The following is a 21,946-nucleotide window of genomic DNA, read 5'->3' as shown; positions in this document are numbered from 1 at the left end:
GGTCCTTCTCCTGACCGACAGGCACTCCCCCAGCACAGCAGTGCTGGGCTGCTAAAGCTGCCTGGCTCCTGGGTCTGGGATAAGCACTGGTGAGTGGAGCTTAATGGGTGCCTGACATCGAGGCACAGACTGGTTTGGATTGGAAGGGACTTTCTAAGCTCATCAAGTCCAATCCCCCTTGCAAGCTGCTCAAAGTCCCAGATAACCTGACCTGGAATGGTTCCTGGGACTGGTACCTCTCTGGGTAACATGGAGCAGTGTCTCACCACTCAGTGTCAAAACTGTCTTCCTTGTATCCCACTCTGCATCTCTCTCTTTTAGTCTGGAACCATCACCCCTTCTCCTGTGCCAAAAGGCCCTGCTAAACGTCCCTAACAGCATTATCTCTGGGCTGCACAAGGGACAGCCATGCCCTTATCTCCTCTTTGATCTCACAGCAATCTCTCTGGTGGGTAGGAGGAGTTCACTAATGAAGTGGGTTATAGCATCTCTAAGAGGACAATGCAGTCAATTACACAGCAGCTTTCAGCTCCCTGCCTACAAAGCTTGAAACCGAGGTGTCTAAACCAGAGCTTGGCTCCCACCCTGCTCCTTATCCCAGCTCATTAGACTTTGGGGCATCAAGGACTTTTGTCTTCTCAGAGCTCCGAGGCTCAGCTGGCACTGCCCTTTTGCAGGGACAGGCAGCATCATACTGGCATTGAGGTGACAACTGGCACCAGGTGCGTGCTGGCTTGTGTGGCCAGAGACCCCACTGGCAGAAGCCAGCCCAGCAACACCCGTGGGTCAGCCTGGAGGCTGTGGGGAGCAGGAGGCAGTGCTGGCAGCTTCCTGCCAGAGAGCTGGATGCAAGCAGCACTCACCTGCGCTCTGATGTCGTGAGGCTGCAGCAGGGAGAAGGAAGAAAAAAGAAAGTGTCAGCAGAGTACAGTGGCTGCTTGGCTGTGTCACGTCCCCCGATGCCCGGGGACTTGGTGCCATGCGGCACTACAGAGCTGTGCCAAGAACATTTCCCCACCTGCCACAGCCAGGCTGCTGCAACCACATCTGAGGTGCCCCATGGACCCAGCCACAGCTTTGCTGAGCCAGAACCACCAGCAGCCACTTCCTGGCACATGCCATCAGCATGCCCCTACCTCAGACGTTGCAAACATGTGTGACTCTGTCCTGTAAATCCCGATGGGAATCTCTGCACTGGAGGAGCAGAGCTTCTGGAAGAGGCGGCCATAGGTGCGGATCCACAGGTCATCCTCAGTGATCTTCATCTGAGCAACAGAGCACACACATCAACCATCCAGCGCTGTGCAACGCCTGCTGAGGAGCAGCCCTGACCCCAGCTCATCCATGTCAATCCCAGAAGTGAATCTGACTTCATGAAAGGACCAGGGACAGTTTCTGACTTCAGTCCTCAGAATGGGGACTTTGCTCTTTGGCAGCTCTTGAGCTTTTGGGCTCTTGCCTCCCCACACACAACGGAGGGCAGTGATGACCTGGTAATGTTGCCTGTCCCTGATGCCCCAAAAGAGGGGAATCCTCCACCCCCATGTGCAGGGAGACAGATCCCACCAGATCCACAATGACTTGGCCCAAGTGTTTGGACCCAGAGGGACTTGGCACCTACCGCGCAGAGGTAGCCAGAGCCTGGCGTGGTGTCGAGGCCCAGCAGCAAGCGGGTGATGGTGATCATGTAGTCCTTCACGAACGACTGGGGAGAGACATTGGGGCAGGAAGCCAAGAAAAGGTTTGCTCAGGTATTCACTGGGAGATGAGAAGGGCTGGCCCCAGCTGCGGGGCTGCAGCACCCAGAGCCCGCTGAGCTCTCACCTGGTAGAGCAGCGTGTCCAGCATGCTGATGCTGAAGACCCTCCCCGCTGCGAAGGGCAGCCGGAACATGAAGGCCAGGTTGGAGCCATTCTCCCGCTCTTTCTGGAGGGAAAAGGGGAGATGTGACCACCCACGGGTAAACAACATTGGCAGGGGCTTGTTCACATCCTTCCAGGGCATTCAGCACAGCAGAACCACCCAGCCTCCCCCCCACAAACAGGTTGCACAGGAACCAGGAGGCTCACAAAAAGGAGAGGTTACCAGCGTGGAGTTTCTGGTGGGTTTGCAAGGAGGAAATCAGGGCACCATCCTTACACTGGGTGAAAGGGGGTTCTTTTTCCCCATGGAAACATGCTAAACATGGTTGGGGGTTTCTGACAAGGGCTGGATGTGGCCCTTTCACATGTCCCAGTACCTGGTTCAGAGGTAGCTTCTCCCTTGTCAGAAGATTTGCCTCAGCACAGTGACTCTTTGCCCCCCTTACTGCCCAGCACAGCAATAGGCAAAGCAGCACAAAGTCCAACCACCAAATAAATACAGAAATAGGTAGAAGGAGGTTAGTCCAAAAATCAGCTGTCCCCTTTTTGTTTGCTGCAAGTTGCCTTAGGAAGATGCACACTGTGGTCACTGCAGCGTGCAGAGGAGCACAGGACCTTGAGGAGCAAAAATGTCACTCTCAGTGTTGACTTCCCAGGCCCCACGTGCAGAGGAACACCTTCTCTTACCTTTTCTAGCTTGGAAAGGGCAAGAGAGTAACTGTCCTTTGCTCTGAACTGCATGAACCTCATGTTGGAGGGGTGGGTCAGCTCTGTGATAATGCTGAGGCTGGGGAAGAGCCTGCAATGGAAAAAGACCTCTTGTCCTGCAGCTCACTCCAAAATGGGAGCACTCCCTGCCTGAAGAGATTTAAACCATCCCTGTGCCTGTCTGACCTCAGAAACAGCTGATGAGATGATGCTTCCCAGAGCGAGCACACCTGCAAATGTGTCCCACTGCCTGTAGCCACCACCCCACCCACCAGCACCACCCTTTTCAGGCTTGCCTCCAGATTAAGCTGGCCATGATGGGGCTGGGGCAGTGGGCACCCCTCACCTGAACATGGTCTGGACGTTGACAATTGTCTTTGCATCCGCCATGTAGTCCTCCTCGGCACTCATGGTGCTCTCCTTGTCCACAACCACCAGGTTGTCAGCGTAGATGATGCCACACTGCAGCAAGCTGTCCAGGCTGGGCAGTTCCCAAAGAGAAGAGCGCAGGGTCAGCCCTTGGGAAGGACACAGGGAAGCAGCACACTGCGACGCGCAGCGCTACAGCAGGCCCAGGCTGCTCCCAACCGCCAGCTCTTCATCTGCTCCCACCTACTCAGGGGGTCTGACCACCTCAGAAGCCAAGGGTGGGCTCAGCTCTATGGTACAAACCCTGAGGCTTCTCCTGGGATGACTCAAAAGCCTGGGCTGGGGTAAATGTAACCCATCAGCATTGGAATAGGGTGCCCAGGAAGGTGGTGGAGTCACTGTCCCTGGTGGTGTTCAAGAAATGTGTGGACATGGCACTTCTGGACATGGTTTAATGGCCATGGTAGTGTTGTGTTGATGGTTGGACTCAATGGTCTTAGAGGTGTTTTCTGACCAAAACAATTCTATGATTCTGTGGTTCAGGTAAGTGACAGCAGCCACAGGTGAAGACACCTACTTGTCGATCGTGCCCTCCATGTAGTAAACCATGGGGAAACAACAGATGGCTTCCAGAAAGTGGTGCTCAGGCCTGGAAGAGAGCAAAGTGGTTCACAAGTCCACAGGGCACAGACAGACTCAAAGCCCACAGAGGAGTCACCAGGGCCAACATCAGCCCAAGTACCCAACAGTGGCACTGCCATCCCCTGACGCTCCCACCCCCGCAGCATGAGATGGCCATGGAAACACAGGGGAGGGCTCAGTGAGGTAGGAAACATCCATGGAAAAGTACTTGCTTGTTGTCCAGCAGCAAGACAATTGGGTTCAGCTCCTTGCGGGACCGATAGTAGGCGCGAAGGGGGACGATGAAGTTGTAGAGCCCATTGCCAGCCGTCTCTGCCGAAACGATGATCAGCTTGTTCTTAAACCCATAGGCTTTGGCATCTTCAAAGCTGTTGTGCTTGCAGCCCTGTGTGGTGGAAGGCAGCACAGGGACTCGGTGTGCAGCTCTTGGCCACCCACCCAGCAGGCATGGAGCTGTTCAGCTCCCAGGCAGCCCCCACTGCAGCCCCATCGTACCTTGTCCAGCCTCAGGCAGCAGAAGGGAGCTTTCTCAGGCAAAAGGTGGCACAGAGTTGGGGAGCTCCCAATGTAGGGGGAGTTTGGTGGGTAGCCCTTCACGTACCTGCAGCAGAGAGACAATCCAGCGGCGTGAGGACGTGGGGAGAACTTTCCACCCACACCCCACTCAGACACTGGGAAACACACTGAAGAGCAGCAGCCCGAGATTGGAGCACGCCGCTGGAAAGTGCTTTGCAAAGTTCTGCAGCAGCTGGAATTTCTCCAAAGTACAAATATTTAGGGATCTCTTTTTTTTTGCAATGCAAAGGGTCATGAGAGTGTGAATACATCATCTTCCCAGCACAGGTGGAGAAGGCAGCAGACAGACCATAAAGCACGGCTGAAGGAAGACAGGGCAGTGAGGCTCTAGGAGAGGAGCAATGCTGAGCTACATAACAGAGCAAAAAAACCTCAGTGTCCATTTTCAGAGAGCGTTTTGGGGAACAGCTGTTTAAAACAAACAACAAAAAAAATCACCATTTGTAATTTTTATGGAAACAAAAGTAGAGCTTTTCATTTAAAGAGCAGCTAAAACTGGACACAGATGAAAAGCCAAGTTGAGAGGGTTTGAAGATGCTCAGTAAGCTCCCCACATCATTGTGACACCAAGTGGTTACTAGCCAAACCTTTCTGCCTGGTTGTCCTGGACCAACAGCTTTAAAGCTGGATCACAGCATCAAAAGATGCCAAAGACCCAAAGAGATCATTGAGTCCAAACCCCCTGCCACAGCAGGACCATACAATCTAGCTCAGGGCACACAGGAGCACATCCACACAGGCCTTGAAAGGCTCCACAAGAGGAGACTCCACAAGCTCTTTGGGGAGCCTGTGGCAGTGCTCTGGGACCCTTCCAGTCAAGAAGTTCCCCCTTGTGTTGCGGTGGAACCTCCTGTGCTGCAGCTTCTATCCATTGCTCCTTATCCTATCTCAGGGAGCAAGTGAGCAGAGCCTGCCCCCCCTTCCTGCCCTCAGATATTTATAAACCCTCTTCATCTTCTCCTCTCCAGACTAAGCAGCCCCATGGCCCTCAGCCTCTCCTCATCAGGCAGTGCTCCAGTCCCCTCATCATCCTTGCAGCCCTCCCTTGGACTCTCTCCAGCAGATCCCTGTTTCTTTCACTTAATGTGCAAAGGACAAAAGGGTCCTCTCCACCGCAATGAGTGAGGGCAGGTGAGAAGACTGCTGGGACATGTCCACCCCCAGCAGTGCTGATACCCAAGAAGACATCCCCAGAGCAACTCAGAAGGCTTATGGTGAAGTGGTGACGCTCGTGTGCTGAGGTAAAAGCTGAGCGAGGCTGAGCCTGAGCACCCCTCAGGCACCACTGACCCACTGCCATTTAGGAGGGACCAAAGGTGGGTGACTCACTCCACAACTGCCGACCCCTCCTCATCAGACTGTGTCATCTCATCTTCAGACTGGTCGCTGAGCAGGTCGCAGGGCAGCAGGGACGAGGTGTCGGCCAGCTCCAGCACGGGCGCGATGCTGGGCCGGCGGTTGCCAGAGCCGTTCTCCGCTGGCAGTGCCAGCTTGCTGCTGTTAGCAGGGCGGCACTCTGTGTTCTGCAGGTCCATGGCTACTGTACCTGGACACGGTGGGGCAGGAAGGACAGCAGACATGCTATAAGGAGGTGAAGAGCAAAGCATCATGCCCTTGAGCCCTGCATGGGGACGAGGTGGAGCACATGAGGCCATGCACTACGCCTGTTAAACACAACCTAGATGAAGCTAAACCAGTCAGGCAAAGCACTCACCAGTGACCTCCACCCGGGCATTGCTGTATGGAGCATCTCCCTGAGGGCACTCAGATGAGCTACTCCCACAGTGGGTGCAGGCTACTGGCCCTAGGGACTGTCACCTTCTCTGACCCTCAGCTGTGGGCACCTTCATTGCACTGACTAAATCCTTTGCCCATCTCTGCTCAGACTTGCACACCCTAGATTTATAGTGGTTCCTGTTATTCTGATGTACCTTTAGAGAGGACAACCCTTCAGGCCAACCCCTACCTGCAGATGTTTGCAGGCTCTGGTTAGGAACAAGCTGATACTACATCATCTGCCCCTTGCTGGGACACTGCCCTCCCTGTAGATGCTTCTTCACACCTGTGGTACTCGAGCCCCCAAGGGAGAGGCAGGTGGGCAGCTTCCAATGCAGCACAACACCTTCAACCAGCTCCTGCATCCTTTCTGATCAGCTCCAGATCTTTGAATCATAGAATCATTTGGGTTGGAAGAGACCTTTAAGATCATCAAGTCCAACCATTATCTCAGTGTGGTCAGGTCACTGCTAAACCATGTCCCTCAGCACCGCTCTTACGTGTCTTGTAATCTCTTCCAGGGATGGGGACTCTACCAGTGCCCTGGGCAGCCTGTTCCAGGGCTTGATAACCATTTTAGGGAAGAAACCATCCCTAATATCTGACATAAACCTCCCCTGAGCACCACTTGAGGCCATTTCCAAGTCCTTTTTTTTTGTTTCCTGGAAGAACAGACCAAGTCCTGTGTGAAGACAAGGGACAAGAGAGGCCTCCCCATCCTGTCCTCCAGAAGCCTCAAAAATCAACCATATTTACAGAGCCTTGACCAGGGCTTCATCATCAGAAGTCCCTCACTGAGGCTGTCATCTGAGTCTTGTGGCTGTTAGATGGCCAGGAAAGCAGGGAATCTCCCAGCAGGCACAGCCCAGGCACTGGGCTTATCGGGCGCTGCTGCCCTGCTTGCGCTCGCTCCCTTCTCCTCTCCCTCTCCTTGCTCTTTGCCAAAGGTCCCTCTGCAAACGAGCCGTGGAAGAACACTTGACAAATGCTGCTGAGCAAAGTGCTCTGCAGCTTGCTGGAGGATAATCTATGCAAATTGCTGCTTATGAGTACAAACCCATCAATTATTTGCCTGAAATATAATCTGCTCGTGCAGCGCAGCCTCCCCAAACCCCTCTCCCCCCAGATAGGAGCTGGAGGCAATGACTCATGGCATTTTTTATTTGTGAGAATGCAGCACTGGCTGCAGAGCAAACTGCTCTTCTGAAGGCTCTGATTCACACACATGATTTAGGACCTGGTCAATGGCGTTTATTCTGCCAGCCAGGGCTTGGGGGATTTATGCAAATAACATTAATGGTAATGGACATCACAAGCTTGACTAATGATACTTGAGCTTGCTGAGAGCACCCCAGCTGCAGGGAGCAGTGTAGATTTTACTGGTGAGGCAACTAGGACAAAGGATGGAAAGGGATTTCTATGTGGGCATGGCAAGGAAACACAGAATGGTAGGGGATGGAATGGACCTCTGGAGATCATCTAGTCCAATCCCCCTGCTAATGCAGGTAATGCCTAGATCAGGTTGCACAGAAACACATCCAGGTGGGTCTGGAAAGTATCCAGAGAAGAGACTCCCCAGCCTCTCTGTGCAGCCTGTTCCAGAGCTCTGGCACCTTCACAGGAAAGAAGTTTCTCCTTAAGTTCCAAGTGAAACCTCCTGCATGCCAGTTTGTACCCACTGCCCCTTGTCTGATCACCAAGCACCACTGAAATAGTCCAGCCCTTGGACCTCCACCCTTCAGCTATTTCAGAGTCACAGAACAGCTTTGGTTGGAAGAGACCTTCAAGATCACCTTGTCCAGTCAAAGAGTTTGCAGAGAGCAAAATAAACCAAAGCAGGAGAGAGAAACCAACAGCTGGGAAAGGAGATGGAGAGTGTGTGCCCCCCATGCTAGGCAGCCCTACTGCCCCCGTGCCCCCTGACTCACCCATGCTGGCAATGATGCTGTGCACAGGCAGGCGGGATGGGCCGTCGTAGGTGCCTCTGCCCGCAAAGCCTTTCTTCTTCTGCTTCTCCTCCTGCTTGAAAATGAAGGCAGAGTTCTCCTCCTTGGTGATGTTGATGTAGAAGCAGGTGTCAGATGCTGCCATGATGTGCCGCGGGCCAGGGTTCAGCAGGATGCTCTTGTTCTCCTCCCTCCGGATGCCGATCAAGCAGACACCGTACCTGCGCCAGGAGCAGAGTGGGGGCATTCAGGGCTTTGTCCCTGCACGAAGGGCCTGGCAGCCTGGACACCCCCAGGGACGCAGATCCACCCTGCCCGCCCCCGTCCTCACTTCTTGTGCGCGTGGAAGGCAGCGTAGGTGAAGCTCTTCCCCTCGTACTCCATGAAGAACTTGCTGTCCCCCATCCGGATGTGGTAGACCTCATTGCCCGAGCAGCGCCCGTACATCCGCTGCCACTGCTCCGGGGACTCCTGCCCCTCCCTGCAACGACAGCAGCAGCGCTGGCATGGACCTGCCCCTGCTGGGACAGGACCTTCTGGTGCTGGGATGTGACCTGCCACTGTGCTGCAATTCCCCCGTTGTGCCAGGATGGGACACCCTGGTGCTGGCACAGACCCTGGCACACCAGCCAGCCCCCAGGGCAGACCTGCACTGTGGGAGTCTTCGTAAGCACTGAAGCTGCCGCTCAGACCAACGCTGGAGAGGTCCCAGCAATGTGTCTCCGGCAGCTGTTGGTGTCTGCAGGCTGAGGCCAAGCTCGTTTTCATTTCTGATTTCAGAGCCAGTGCGGGCAACCAGCTCTGAGCCTGGGGTGAAAGCCATCTGAAGATCTATGGCTCTTCTGATGGCACTTTACCCACAATTCAGACATTTCTGACTGCCACGGAGCCCAGAACTCATGCCACTGTGTTACTGGGCTGGCTGGGCAGGAGCAGGCAGGGGCAGGCAGGGCAGCACTCACTGGCCGCGGGAGGTGTGGACCAGCAGTGTGATGAGGGTAGAGGTGGCAGGACAGACGCAGTTCAGTGCCAGCATGGCATACTTGCATTCCTCTTCACAGACAACATGATCTGAAAGGCAGAGGGAACCATCGTGGCAGTGCCTGCAGATGCAGCAATTATTGCTTTTTTTGGGTGGGGCTGGGAGCTTTCACCTCCTGCTAGTCCAGGAGGGCTTTCAGCTGACCAACAGCCCACTGGGAACAGCATGAATGAGATTAAAGCAGGCAGGAAAATAGGGATGTAGGCTGGAAACCAGTCAGATGGACACCAGCCCACTGAAGCCACCACTGTCACATCCATGGGGATTCACACCCAGGCACACACAGGACTGCTGTGCCCACATGCAGCCCATCCCGTGTCAGCCCAGAGTCATCTCTCCTCCAACCTCAGGCACAGTGGTGCAGGCTTTAGTGTGGATCATGATAAAGGGGCTGTCAGCCCTAAAGCATCTTCCAGCAATTGGGAGGACTCCCAGTACCAGCTCATGGACTCACACCACTGGAAACATCTGTGATGGGAGGTAAGACAGTCCCCAACCAGCCAAGTGAGCCAAGGTGCTCACTGCCACCCAGTCCCTACAAATCACCTGCAAACTTCACGTGAAACTTGTTCTCAGGCTTTAGGATCTGAACGTAGAGAGGACAGTTTGGAGCAAAATCCTTCACAGCCCAGGCTCTCAGAATGGTCTGGTGGTCCTAGTCAAGCAGAAGAGCAAGAGCTGAAGCCTTATTTTCCCCAACACTTCTACACCTAGGGTGAAGTGCAAAGCACCCCCAGCCACTGTGGAGATGTACAGCAAGGGCTCCTCCAACCCCCACTGTTGACAGGGAATAGCTACCCTTCTCCTGTCCCCAAAACCCAGCACTGGGGGGTGCATGCTTACCCCAGTGCTCACCCTAGTCCCTTCTGGCCTAAGAAATCAACAATCTCCACTTGTGCCACCCCTTGGGCCTGGCTTACCGCTGCAGTGCGGTCCACCTCATTTCGGCTGCTGAGAATGAAGCAAGCTTCCCCATTGTCCATCCTGCAAGTGGAGAGCAGAGGCCTCATGAACTGCATGGGCCAGCAAAGCTGGGCATCTGCCCATACCAGTCATGGTGCTGCCAGCACCCTCCAAGACCCCAGCAAAGGCATGCAGAGAAGCCCCTGGTCACGCATCTGCGCTGACAGTTACTGGGGACTGTCCTCTGTGGCTCCAAGGCCTGAGGACATCTCAGCAGTGTGGCAGAACCAGCCTCACCATGTGCAGCATCCTTCTGCTTACTTGGCTCTCATGAGGTCCTGGTCCTTCAGTGCAGAGCCCTGGAGGTAGATGACTCGCTGTGACCAGAGAGGGATCTGTAGGACGCGCCGCACCTGGATATCCATCTCTGTTGGGCAAAGTATCACCACGTAGTAATCCTGCAAGAGAAGATGCTCGCGTGGGCTGGGTGAGCCTGCACACACCTGCCACAGCAAGCCCAGACAAGAGGTTTGGCTGCCTGAGCAAACAAACGGCTCCTTCTGGGGCTTCTGATATTTGTCCCCATGTGTGACATCCCCTGCTCCTGTTCCAAGGTCCTACAAGGGTCTTGGGAAACATCTCGGCATCTTCTCCATCCTGTCTGACACAGTAAGGCCAATGCAGGCACAGCTGCATGCCCACAGCAAAGTGGAGCCTCTTCCAAGTACTGCAGTGAGTAGGATTTTAAAGCCTGAATGTGTGGAGCCAGGGCTGGGTGATGGGAACACAGAGCATGTGAGTGCTGGAATGAAATGCAAATCTGAACCACGTCTGCGAAGCTCTCATCCTTGGGGAGCAGGAAAGACACTGTCCCTTGCAAGAGATCACTTATTACGTGAGGACACTCCAGGAAGAGCTGGGTAAATCCCAGAGAGGTTGAGCAATTACCTGCTCTGCTTCTGTCTGAGATTCTGTGTTCAGCAGAGACATCATTACACTTGGAAGTCCCTCTGGTCCCTCTCCACTTGTTTACACAGTGTTCCAACAGGCCTGGCCAGAGACTGGGGGGGATCAGGCAGAGAGCCCAACCAGTGAGATGGCAAAGTGGAATGGCCCTAAGCTACCACTTGTCACCTCTCCTTGGCCAGTGCAGCACACTGCACATCCAGGTGCCAGGCTGGATGGTTTGACCTTGTTCTGTGCCACATCCACCATAGCTGGGCAGGGCACTGACCACCAGTAGAGACCTGGTCATGCCCAGCAAGGCTGTGAGCCTGACAAGGACAAACACTGACTAAGCAATGTTTAGCCACACCTTGAGTGTTGTGTTCAGTTTTGGGCACTGCAACACAAGAGACATGTGGAGGTGCTGGAGTGGGTCCAGAGGAGGGCAACGAAGCAGTGAAAGGCCTGGAGAATAAATCTTATGAGGAGTGACTGAGGGAGCTGGGGATGGTTAGTGTGAGGAAGAGAAGGCTGAAGTGAGACCTCATTGCTGTCTACAGCTACCTGAAGGGGCATTGTGGAGAGGCTGCTGGGCAGCAATTTGAGACAGAAGAAGGAAGAATGGCTTCAAGCTGAGACTGGGTAGGTTTAGATTGGACATTAGAAAAAAGATTTCATGGACAGAGTGGTCAGGGACTGGAATGAGCTGCCCAGGGAGGTGGTGGAGTCACCCACCCTGGATATGTTTAAGGGTTGTTTGATTGTGGTGCTTAGGGATATGGTTTAAGGTGAATCTTACAGAGCAGGGTTCTAGGTTGGACTTGGTGATCCTGAGGGGCTTTGCCAACCTGCATGTTTCTGTGACTCTGTAAGCAGGTGAGAATATGCCTGGTCCTCACCTGCAGGCGTGGGTGGGCATAAAACTCATTGAGGAAATCCATGAGGAGATCGATCTTGAGGGAGCTGACGCAGAGGACAACGTGCTTCTCTGTCTGGGCACGGTGGCGGCTGTAATTGCCTCCTGACTTCTGCCGCTCCATCCACAGGTAGACGAGCTCCTCAAACTGCAAACGAAGGCACAGAGCTGATGTCCCCATCGGCAGGGCTGCCCTGGTGCAGGCTCTGCATCCCTCTCCATCCTCGGCCGTGCAGGTCTAACCTGGAGCGGCAGCACAACCAGGGCGACGCAAATCATTATCACGACGAGGAGCTGGGAAGGCCAAATCTTTGGTGTCACATCTCCATAGCCCACGGTGGAGAAGGTGACAATGCAGAAATAGAAGGACTTGAAGAGGGAGAGCTTCTCCCCTGCTCTTTCTAAATGCTGGATGCCACAGGTCCTGAAGGGAGAAAGCACACATCACAGCAAGGGCTTCCTGCAGTGCCCATGGCACCTGCTGAAGTCAGTGAGGATCCTCTGGAGGTGACTTACACCCATGTCCATGGAGGAAATGTGTCTGTAACACACTGTGAGCATCAACAGTGGATTTGCATCACCAACAGAAGTGATTCAGCTAGTGATGCTTACAGGTGGGGTTAAGTTTGCTGAGGCTGCTCACCAAAGCAGCCTGGGGAAGTCTAGGTCCTGGGTGATGAGTCCCAATGAGACCATGCCATGTTGAACATCAATGCCTTTGCACTGCAAAAACCCAAAGTATGGAAGCAAGCAGCTGTCCCAGAAAGGCTCCAGAGAGACTTGGCCTGTGGGAAGGGCTTTCACTTATAGAGAAGGATGCACTCAGGAGACAGATCACATCACCCACTCCCAGCCCTCTGCCACTACCCCTGCAGGTCCCCACGGATAGGCAAGCAGCATAACTCCACACACCTGCAGTTTCAAAGCCATACTGCAAAAGGCTGGTGTCACCTACGTCATCCTGGACCTGAACTGTAACCTTGCCATGCCCACCAATAAACACCTCCATGGCTGTGGAGGGCAGGAGGTGCCACAGGCAGGGAGCACTGCTGAGCTCCAAATTCCCATCAGACGATCATCCTTACTGCCAAAGACTCATGAGCCTAAGAGCTCCACTCCCTGTCCCTCCAGCAGCATAATGGTATTACAGGCTTCAAAGCCGAAGGAGCCAGAGGAGGATTCAAGAAGCCTAATTCAAAGCTAAGTGCCCAGTGAGGAGAACTGACTTCTTCATAAAGAGATGCCCTTGGTGCTGGTGGGCAGTTTGTTAGCAGGAGCCCCCACGGCCCATTACACAAAGGAGCCCAGCTGCTGCCGTAACTGGGTGGGGAGGAAGAGCAGGGTCAGAGGCAGGGAGCACAATGGGTCGTGGTGCATGAGCCATCACACCTCCCTGCTGTGAGAAGCTGCTGTCCCTGCCTTTGACCCTGCAGCAGTCACAGCCCTGCTCAGAGACTCAAGTGTCCACATCACCTCTCTCCCTCTGACAATGCTTGTTAAATGTTTTGGTTAAAATCATGTCATAAGGGAGGATAATTAGCTTCTAAACCAGGAATGCATCTTCCCAGTGTTCAGTGTGCTGGGCAATGAACCACGGCACAGAGGAGCCCTTCTCGTGGCCTTTCAGTATCTGAAGGGGGCCTCCAAAAAAGCTGGGAAGGAACTTTTTAGGGAGTGACAGGACTGGGGGGAATGGAGCAAAGCTGGAAGTGGGGAGAGTCAGACTGGATGTGAGGAGGAAGTTGTTCAGCATGAGAGTGGTGAGAGCCTGGAATGGGTTGCCCAGGGAGGTGGTTGAGACCCCATCCCTGGAGGTGTTTAAGGCCAGGCTGGATGAGACTGTGGGCAGCCTGATCTAGGGTAGGGTGTCCCTGGGCATGGCGGGGGGTTGGAACTGGCTGATCCTTGTGGTGCCTTCCAACCCTGACTGATTCTATGATTCTATGACTCCAGCACTGTGGGGCTGGTGGAGCAAAGGTCCTCCCAAAGCTGAAGCAGATGTGGCTGTGCCCAAGCCAAAGCCCATGGACAGGAACAGAAACCTGTGCCACTCTCCCAGAGCCAACACACAGCCTAAGTAACTCTGTTGTACAAACCTCTCAGGCTGAATGAAAACTCAAACTAGAAGACATGACCTAAAGGCAGGACCTCCTCTGGCTTCCCAAATAACTGAGTTACATCCTGGCAGTGCCAATCCAACACAGCTAGGAAGGTTCCACCCCACACCCCCATCCTACAAGTTCTGTGAGAGCCTGGTCCCACCAGTCCCACCCCTGGGACACACAGAGCTGTTTCCCTGGGTGAAGAAGAAGGTTTAGGGAAACAAAGAGCAACACTCACCCCGTGAAAACGAGACACAGGAGGGTACAGATCAGAATGAGCACCTGGTTAAACATCGCAGACTGGGTCCTTTGTATGGCTCTGTGTAGGTCATTCTGGGAAGAAAGGAGAGGACTCACCAGCTCAGAGAAGCTGAGGCCAAAGCAGTCCTTTAAGTACTACCTGCTGTCTTATTGGCCCCCACCACAGATGAAGGTCAGGCCAGAATTTGGCCCCTGAAAAGGGATGGGCACTTCTGTGAGCAGGTCTGGGCTCTGCCCAGACAGGTAGTTCAAGTGGGCACACAGAAGGGCTGGATATCTCATCCTGCTGAAATGCCACATCCCAGGGACAGGCAGTGGCCACCCCTGTCAGTACACAGCCAACAGGCAGTGCAGCTCAGACACCACCTGCTCAGGTCCACCTCCCAGCATCACCAGCTGGCAAACCTCACCTCCCACCGACCTTGGCTGCACACACCAAGGAACAACAGCAGGCAGCATCCCCCTCCCAGCCATGCCACCCTCAGCATCCCCAGGGCAGAGGGACCCAGGGCAAAAGGGGAGGGATGTGGCTGGCCACTCACAATCATGTTCTCCAGGGCATACTTGGCAAGCCAGCAGTTCAGAAACACGGGGATGAACAAATTCCGCAACGGAGGCCAGAATATCTATGAGAACAAGAGTTACTTGGGGAAGAATCCAGGTACTCCACCAGAAAAAGCCAGAAGCAGCCAATTCAAGCCCTGCTGGGAAGTGTCCATCTCCAAACCAAGCACTGGCCTCTGCCATTGAAAGCTGCCTCATTTCCCTGGCTGCAGCAGAGCAGCTGAAAGGCAAAGGTGGCTTTGGGGAGAACACTCCAGAGAAAGTCATTATGGTAAAAATAATGAAGAGAAAAAAAAAGGAAAATCCATCCTCACAGCTTCAAACACTACCTTATTTCCTTATTTCACCACCAAACCTTACAGTACTCATTCAACTTCAAAGCTGCTATAAGATACCACCAGGAGACACTCACGGTGATAATAAATGGCACTGTGTTGATCATCTCCAGGATGAATGAAATGCGGAAAATCTGTTCCCAGATGTTTCCCTGAGGAATGAAATACAGATGAGAAATAATTAAATAAGCTTGGGGGCGTGCTGGAGGACAATTCAACAGCTCCCACCCTGCCACAGGCACGGCGAGATGGAGGAAGCACATCAGTGTAGCCAGAGAGATGCTCTGGGCTTGCCTGCAGCAGAGAGGCCCTGCTGGTGTCAGGCATGCTGGAGTGGGGGACACCTTCCCCAGATGGTCAAGTCCTTTCCACAGCCATGACATCCCCCTGCCTATCACTGCTGCTGCCCAGAGCTGGGGGACAAGAATGCTTTGTGCATGGATGGAAAATGAGAGTGACTGATAGAGATCGCTGGCATTCAAACCAGGTGGGTGACGCAGGGTCTGAGCCTCTTCTGCCAACTGGCCCAGGGACTTTGAGAAGATGCCATTTGTTAAGGTCACTTTCCCTGGCCATTTTAGGGGGCTCTGGGCCAAAGCAGCCAGCCTGTGCCTCTTGCTGTCTGGCCTGGAGCAGTGCCTGCTCCCTCCGGAGGCAGCAGACTTCAGCACAAAGAGGAGTCAGGCTGCTGAGCTCAGCTCCAACTCCTCAAGCTCAGGAAGCCCTGCACGTGTCAAAACCAGCAAGCCTTTGTGACACAGCACTGGATGCAAAGGGAAATGGAAAGAGAAGAGATCCCTCAGCTCTCCTCTACCAACGCTTATCGAGTAGCCTAAGGGGAAATGAGAAAGGAAAACAGCCGCAGCCAGCAGACATCACCGAGCCAGACATCCTCTCGGGATGGTTCAGCTTCAAGCAGCTCAGAAGAAATGAATTCGCAGCAGGGGTTCAGACCCAGGTCTGAGCATCACTGTGCATTGCCTGCCCCATGGCACTCACCTTGTAGCTGAGATAGATGAGCAGCATGGTCTCCAGAAAGCTGATTAAAGCGATGCTGACCTGCAGAGACAGACAGGCAAAGGCTGCTGAGGGCTCCCTCGGTGCAGAGGCAGCTGATCAGAGCTCTGCTAAGCCCTCCCTGCTGGGGTGGTGAGAAGCCCGTGGGTATCACAGAGGAGGGACTGTTTGTCTGCTTTCCCTGCATCTGTTTAGACAGGTGAGTATCTGCCAGCCAGGGGTCTGCAGGGAGCCCTGAGCAAAACTCTGCTGCAAATGATTCCCCAGTCAGCTGCCCAGCCTGCAAACAGCCTGGTACAGGTACAGGTGCCTCCAGGAGCTGAGCCACCGTCACGGTTTTATCTTCCTACAGCTCATCCTCTCCTGTCAGCCCCCAGGATTTTCACCCAAGGCCACATGGCTGATCCCAGCATTAGCCCCAGCTCTGCTGGCCCAGGAGAAGCCATTGCCCCTCCCTGCTGTGGGCAGAGGATGCCCAGAGACCTGCTGGCAGCAGAGACCAAACACCAGATCCTGAGTACTCCTGCTTGGGGTCTGGGCACTCACCTGCACAGCCCACAGGGGCATTTTCCTGTCCACCCAGAAGATGTGTGACCTGCAAAGAAAATTGAAAATGGATCTAAATTGTAGCCCAACCAGCAGTGCCTTCAGCCCACACTGAATGCCAGCCTGAGGCCATCCCTGATGCAGGACCCAGCACAGGACTGGTACTGGTGCTCCTTACTGCACCATTTATTCAAGCAGCCTCTACGCTGGGAGTGAGCCATTCCCAAAAGTGCAGCTGCAGCATGTGCCAGTTGATTCAATCCTGGGATGCTGCTCCATATCCCTTGAGCAGGACCTTGATCACAGCTGCCAGCACCAACAATGTCCATCACTGCATCCCTGTGACCCAGCAGAACCAAAGCTCAACAGTGGAGCAAGACTTGACTCACCAGTTTATCTTTGTGGACTGGTTGAATGTGCTGTAATTTTGCTTCTCACATTCCCAGCTAGGAGAAGAAACAAACAGGGAAAAGCAGTCAGTGGAGGAGGAAGGAAAAGGGATGCTGGTATGGACTCACAGGGTGTCCTCACCACTGTGCCCTGCTTCTGGGAGAGGCCCCTGGACCACACTTCTGTAGATCCAAACACACAGTGGTCTGTACAGCCAGGGCTTTCCACAGCAGCCCTGCAGAGAAGGACCTGGGGGTGGACAAGGCACTTAATACAAGCCAGCAACGTGCACTGACAGCCCAAAAAGCAAACCATATCCTCAGCTGCATCAAAAGATGTGCAGCCAGCAGGTCAAGGGAGGAGATTCTGTCTCTCTGCTCTGGTGAGATCCCACCTGGAGCACTGTGTCCAGCACAAGAAGGATATGGATCTCTTGAAGAGGGTTGCAAGGAGGTCACAAAGCTGATCAGAGCTGGAGCACTTCTCCTATGAGGACAAGCTGAGGGAATTGGGGCTGTTCAGCATGGAGAAGAGAAGGCTCTGGAGAGACCTTAGAGCTGCCTTCCAGTACCTGGAGGAGCCCTACAGGAAAGCTAGAGAGGGACTTTTCATAAAGGCCTGTGGTGACAGGACAGAAAGCAATGGTTTGAAACTACATCAGAGCAGATTTAGATTGGACATTAGGAGGAAGTTCTTTGCTACAAGGGTGGTGAGACACTGGAACAGGTTAGAATCACAGAACCATAGAATCAGTCAGGGTTGGAAGGGACCACAAAGATCATTAGTTCCAACTCCCCTGCCATGGGCAGGGACACCCTACCCTACATCAGGCTGGCCAGAGCCCCATCCAGCCTGGCCTTAAACACCTGTGGTAAAGGGTTGGACTTGATGATCTGTGAGGTCTCTTCCAACCCTGATGACACTGTGATACCTCCAGGGACAGAGCCTAATGGCTGCCTAAAGACATTCTGGATGGGTTTAAGACCAGGCTGAATCAGGCTGTGTCAGGGCGTTTGGAACTAGACTACCTTTAAAGTCCCTTCTAAATCAACTCATTCTATGACTCTCTCTCCCTGCCTTGCTGCCAGGGGTGCATGCCCACTGGCCAACACTGATTTTACCACACCCCCTCAGGAAAGTGAACTTCCTTGAAACTTTTCCAGGATGTGTGCCTGTGTCACGTTTAATCCTCACAGGCTTGAAACTGCTTTAGGACCACGCAGATGTACTTAGTAGTCTGCAACCTTTAGAAAGAGAAAATCAAATTGCTAATTCTCCTTAGCTCTTGGGGGGGGGAAGAAAAGAAAACACAACCCCACACTGTAGATGAGCTAAACAAAGCAAGGACATATTAAAAATAGGCTTACGCTGAAACAGAGAGCAAAGCTGATGTATGCAATCATCTGTCACCTTGGGGATCTAAATGGCAAAACATATTCCCTCCCCAAACACTTAAATGGGATTTAGCAGAAGTGTCTCCAAGGGCATCAGGATTCAGAAAGCATTTGCACAGTGATGCACTCAAATCGTGAGCTGTTGCCTGTCTGACTCCACTCTGCACCCCTGATCATCAGAGCCAGACAGCGTTTGGCATGAATGTGTCTCTGAGTATTGCCATGCACTGTGCAGGGCCACCAGCCCCCCACATGCCTGCCTACAGGGGCTGAGTAGAGAGCAAAGCCCACCAGGACCAGCCAGCTTAGCTAAACCATGTATTGCAACAGCTGGAGTGACAGGACAAGGAGCAATGGATGTAAGCTGCAGCACAGGAGGTTTCACCTCGATGCAAGGAGGAACCTCTTTACTGGAAGGGTCACAGAGCACTGGAACAGGGTCCTCAGAGCCTGATTCTATGACAGGACAAGGAGCAATGGATGTAAGCTGCAGCACAGAAGGTTTCACCTCGATGCAAGGAGGAACCTCTTTACTGGAAGGGTCACAGAGCACTGGAACAGGGTCCTCAGAGCCTGATTCTATGACAGGACAAGGGGCAATGGATGTAAGCTGCAGCACAGAAGGTTTCACCTCAATGCAAGGAGGAACTTCTTTACTGTAAGGGTAACAGAGCACTGGAACAGGCTCTCCAGAGAGTCTCCTCTGGAGACTTTCAAGGCCTGTCTGGACGTGTTCCTCTGTGACCTGAGCTAGATTATGGTCCTGCTCTGGCAGGGTGGTTGGACTCGATGATCTCTTTGGGTCCCTTCCAACCCCTGACATCCTGTGAGCGAGAAAAGCTCTCTGGCATGCATCTTCACTGCCCCTGCATCCACGCTCCCCACTGCGCTGGGTGTGCCGGGGAGCCTGGCAGCACCGATGGCACTCACCAGCCTATGCCTTCCTCGGGGTTGTCAAGCAGGACACGGACAATGTACAGGAGGCAGGTGAGCAGCTTCAGTGAGAAGTTGAACAGCCGGATCCTCAGACCTGCAGCAGAGGGCAGCACGGTGTGGGCCAGGCAGCACTTCACAGGCATCCTGGGCACTCCCTGTACCCCATGCACCCTGGGTAACTCAGGCACTCCATGTACCATGGGCACTTCATGCATCGCTCATACTCCAGGCACCCAGGTCACCCCATGTACCCTGGGCACTCACAGCACCCTGGGCACCCCATAAACCCCATGTACCCTGGGCACTCACAGCACTCAGGGCACCCCATACACCACATGTACCCTGGGCACTCACAGCACCCAAGGCACCCCATACACCTCATGTACCCTGGGCACTCACAGCACCCAGGGCACCCCATACACCTCATGTACCCTGGGCACCCCATACACCACATGTACCCTGGGCACTTCATGTATCTCTAACATCCCAGGCACCCAAGTCACCCCATCCACCCCATGTACCCTGGGCACTCACAGCACCCAGGGCACCCCATACACCTCATGTACCCTGGGCACTCACAGCACCTAGGGCACCCCATACAGCCCATGTATTCTGGGCACCCACAGCACAGCCCCTTTAGCTCTCCACAAGCTTTGCAGGACCCTGCAGGACCCCTTCTGAGCCCCAAGGGAGCTGCAGGACCCCCTCCCCCCGGGCAGCACATAAACATTACTCACCCTTTGCCCAGAGCATTACACGTCCTACCTAATGTCAGATACATAGGAGACTAATAGAGAACTAACTAAAGCTGAGTCAGCTCCTTGCTGCACTGGGGAGCTGCTGGAGTGCATCCCCTGCATTAACCTTTAAAAAGCACCAGGCAAGGCCAGTGCCTCGCTTCCTGCGCTGCAAGCAGCTTGCAGGAGGAGAGACAGCGAGCAAAAGCTGCTGCTGCTGCCTCCCTCTCCCCCCTCGGCCCGTTCCCTGGGCTGTTACTCAAATTACAAGTGAGGAATTTATCACGTTTTCATTAAAAACTTCCCCGCAGGCACCCTGTGGTGCTGCTCTCCAGCTCTTTAACAAGGCGACAGGATGCAGGGAGGGAAAGCAAATGCGAATGTATAAATTAACGAGCAGACTCCCTCCAGACAGCTAATGACATCTTGGAGAAAGAAAATAAAAACACCATTAGTCAAGTGGAGGCTAATCTGGCTGGCTGGAGCAGGGGCGGGGAGATCACAGCCTGCCTGGGCTGTCCCCACAGCCACTCGCCTCTCTGCAGGCACCAGAGCATCACCAGCTCTGTGATGTCCCCAGCCCTGACCCTTTCTCGGGTAGCTCCCACTGCCCATCCTGCTCCTGGCCAGTTTGTCCCAGCCAGTTCCTGTGCTGTGTTTATCCCCAGCAAGCAAAAGCAGCAGGCAGCAGCTCCTCCGCTCAAAGCAAGCTGGGCACCACCCAACAGAAAGGCCAAAGGGCAGCAGCAGCCCTGGGCTGGACGGGCAGCGCTGGGGACACACAGGGAACAGCCACCAGCAGATGGCAATGGCTTCTCGTCCCACGAGGAGGGAGGGTGGCTGTGAGCTCGGGCAGGGCTTGGTTTCTCCCAGCAGACGCTCACTCTGCTCCTGGCACACTCACTCGAGCGCTGGTTTTTGATGAAGAAGAGCTTCAGCCGCTCCTTGAAGGTGTTCTCGTTCACGTAGAACTCGACCTGCACCCTGCAGGGAAAGCACCCAGAGGAACCCGTCAGTGGGGTGGCATGTTGGACACCCAGAGCCCCCCAGGAGCCTCATTCCCCCTGTCCCAAACGGTTGACACTCTCAGAGCAGTCCACAGCAGAGCTCAGGCTGAGCCCACAGCTCCCAGCTGCTCCCACAGCACCAAATCACTGCTGCCACCAAGATGTGGCACTTCGATGACTACCAAAGCAGCAGATGTGACCCACAGGACCAGGCTTGATTTGCACTGAGGGCTTTGCTTTCCTCCATGTGCAACCAGGTGACACTGGACTTGCAAACTTCTCCTTCCCCACACACTTTACCCTGTTCAAAGCCTGGGAGAAGTCTCTTCCAGCAAAGCTTTATCTGCTCCAACCCCTCATGGCTGCAGCACAGCAGGAGACAGCGAGGTTCATGTCCCCATTCCACCCATGCCATGGTCCTGCCTGGGCAGGAGCAATGTTCAGCATGGAAGCTGTTAAAAACCAAATCTAATCTAAAAGGAGAAAAGCTCCCTTTGTTGCTAAGAAACCACGTTTGTCCATTCCAGAAAAGCCCATGAGCTGCCAGCCAACATCGTTTGGCATTTGGAGCCGCTGGTGGCACAGGGACAAAGTGCCACAGCAGAGAATCACCCTGCAAACCATCAAGGAGGAATCACAGCATTACAGAACAGTAGAGGTTGGAAGAGAGCTTTGAGATCAAGTCCAACTTCTCACCTAGAGCTCACAATCCCACCACTACTGCTAAGCTACTCCCACCAAACCACATCCCTCAGCACCAGATCCACGTCTTTTAAACACCTGCAGGTCAACTTCAAAATGTCCATTCCACCACTGGGACCACCACAGGCCATCTGCTCCAGTCTCCACCACTGACCCCCACCAGCAGCCCTTCCACCAGTCTCTCCATGCTGGGTGGACATCCATGACCACACAGACAGGGGAAAGGCTCACCACGGCTGGAGGTTCCCCTCCAAGGATGCCAGCAAGGTC

At 54.0% G+C, this 21,946-nt stretch overlaps 1 protein-coding gene across 11 annotated transcripts in view; it reads right to left on the bottom strand.

Moving 5' to 3' along the window:
• KCNT1 (potassium sodium-activated channel subfamily T member 1) overlaps positions 1 to 21,946 on the bottom strand; it is a 101,740-nt gene that overhangs the window by 9,293 nt on the left and 70,501 nt on the right. For 9 of the 11 annotated variants that reach the window (XM_064171438.1, XM_064171443.1, XM_064171440.1 and 6 more), the window contains exons 3-28: positions 20,872 to 20,951; positions 19,225 to 19,324; positions 16,900 to 16,956; positions 16,511 to 16,559; positions 15,947 to 16,006; positions 15,025 to 15,099; positions 14,591 to 14,674; positions 14,026 to 14,120; positions 11,929 to 12,109; positions 11,669 to 11,833; positions 10,146 to 10,282; positions 9,842 to 9,905; positions 9,468 to 9,576; positions 8,842 to 8,950; positions 8,211 to 8,360; positions 7,862 to 8,100; positions 5,487 to 5,703; positions 4,077 to 4,182; positions 3,794 to 3,966; positions 3,517 to 3,588; positions 2,917 to 3,051; positions 2,550 to 2,661; positions 1,825 to 1,926; positions 1,622 to 1,705; positions 1,137 to 1,265; positions 864 to 884 (exon numbers count right to left, since the gene is read on the bottom strand). In XM_064171438.1, the coding sequence (XP_064027508.1) occupies positions 864 to 884; positions 1,137 to 1,265; positions 1,622 to 1,705; positions 1,825 to 1,926; positions 2,550 to 2,661; positions 2,917 to 3,051; positions 3,517 to 3,588; positions 3,794 to 3,966; positions 4,077 to 4,182; positions 5,487 to 5,703; positions 7,862 to 8,100; positions 8,211 to 8,360; positions 8,842 to 8,950; positions 9,468 to 9,576; positions 9,842 to 9,905; positions 10,146 to 10,282; positions 11,669 to 11,833; positions 11,929 to 12,109; positions 14,026 to 14,120; positions 14,591 to 14,674; positions 15,025 to 15,099; positions 15,947 to 16,006; positions 16,511 to 16,559; positions 16,900 to 16,956; positions 19,225 to 19,324; positions 20,872 to 20,951 (2,905 nt within the window). The remainder of the gene's footprint in view (positions 1 to 863; positions 885 to 1,136; positions 1,266 to 1,621; positions 1,706 to 1,824; positions 1,927 to 2,549; positions 2,662 to 2,916; positions 3,052 to 3,516; positions 3,589 to 3,793; positions 3,967 to 4,076; positions 4,183 to 5,486; positions 5,704 to 7,861; positions 8,101 to 8,210; positions 8,361 to 8,841; positions 8,951 to 9,467; positions 9,577 to 9,841; positions 9,906 to 10,145; positions 10,283 to 11,668; positions 11,834 to 11,928; positions 12,110 to 14,025; positions 14,121 to 14,590; positions 14,675 to 15,024; positions 15,100 to 15,946; positions 16,007 to 16,510; positions 16,560 to 16,899; positions 16,957 to 19,224; positions 19,325 to 20,871; positions 20,952 to 21,946) is intronic. The other 2 variants (XM_064171441.1, XM_064171445.1) reach the window with 1 other exon arrangement.

Source organism: Pogoniulus pusillus, chromosome 35 (genome assembly GCF_015220805.1).
Source record: "Pogoniulus pusillus isolate bPogPus1 chromosome 35, bPogPus1.pri, whole genome shotgun sequence".
Lineage (NCBI taxonomy): Eukaryota > Metazoa > Chordata > Aves > Piciformes > Lybiidae > Pogoniulus > Pogoniulus pusillus.
Note: the sequence above shows the minus strand (reverse complement) of the source record. Positions and strands in the feature narration are given on the sequence as shown.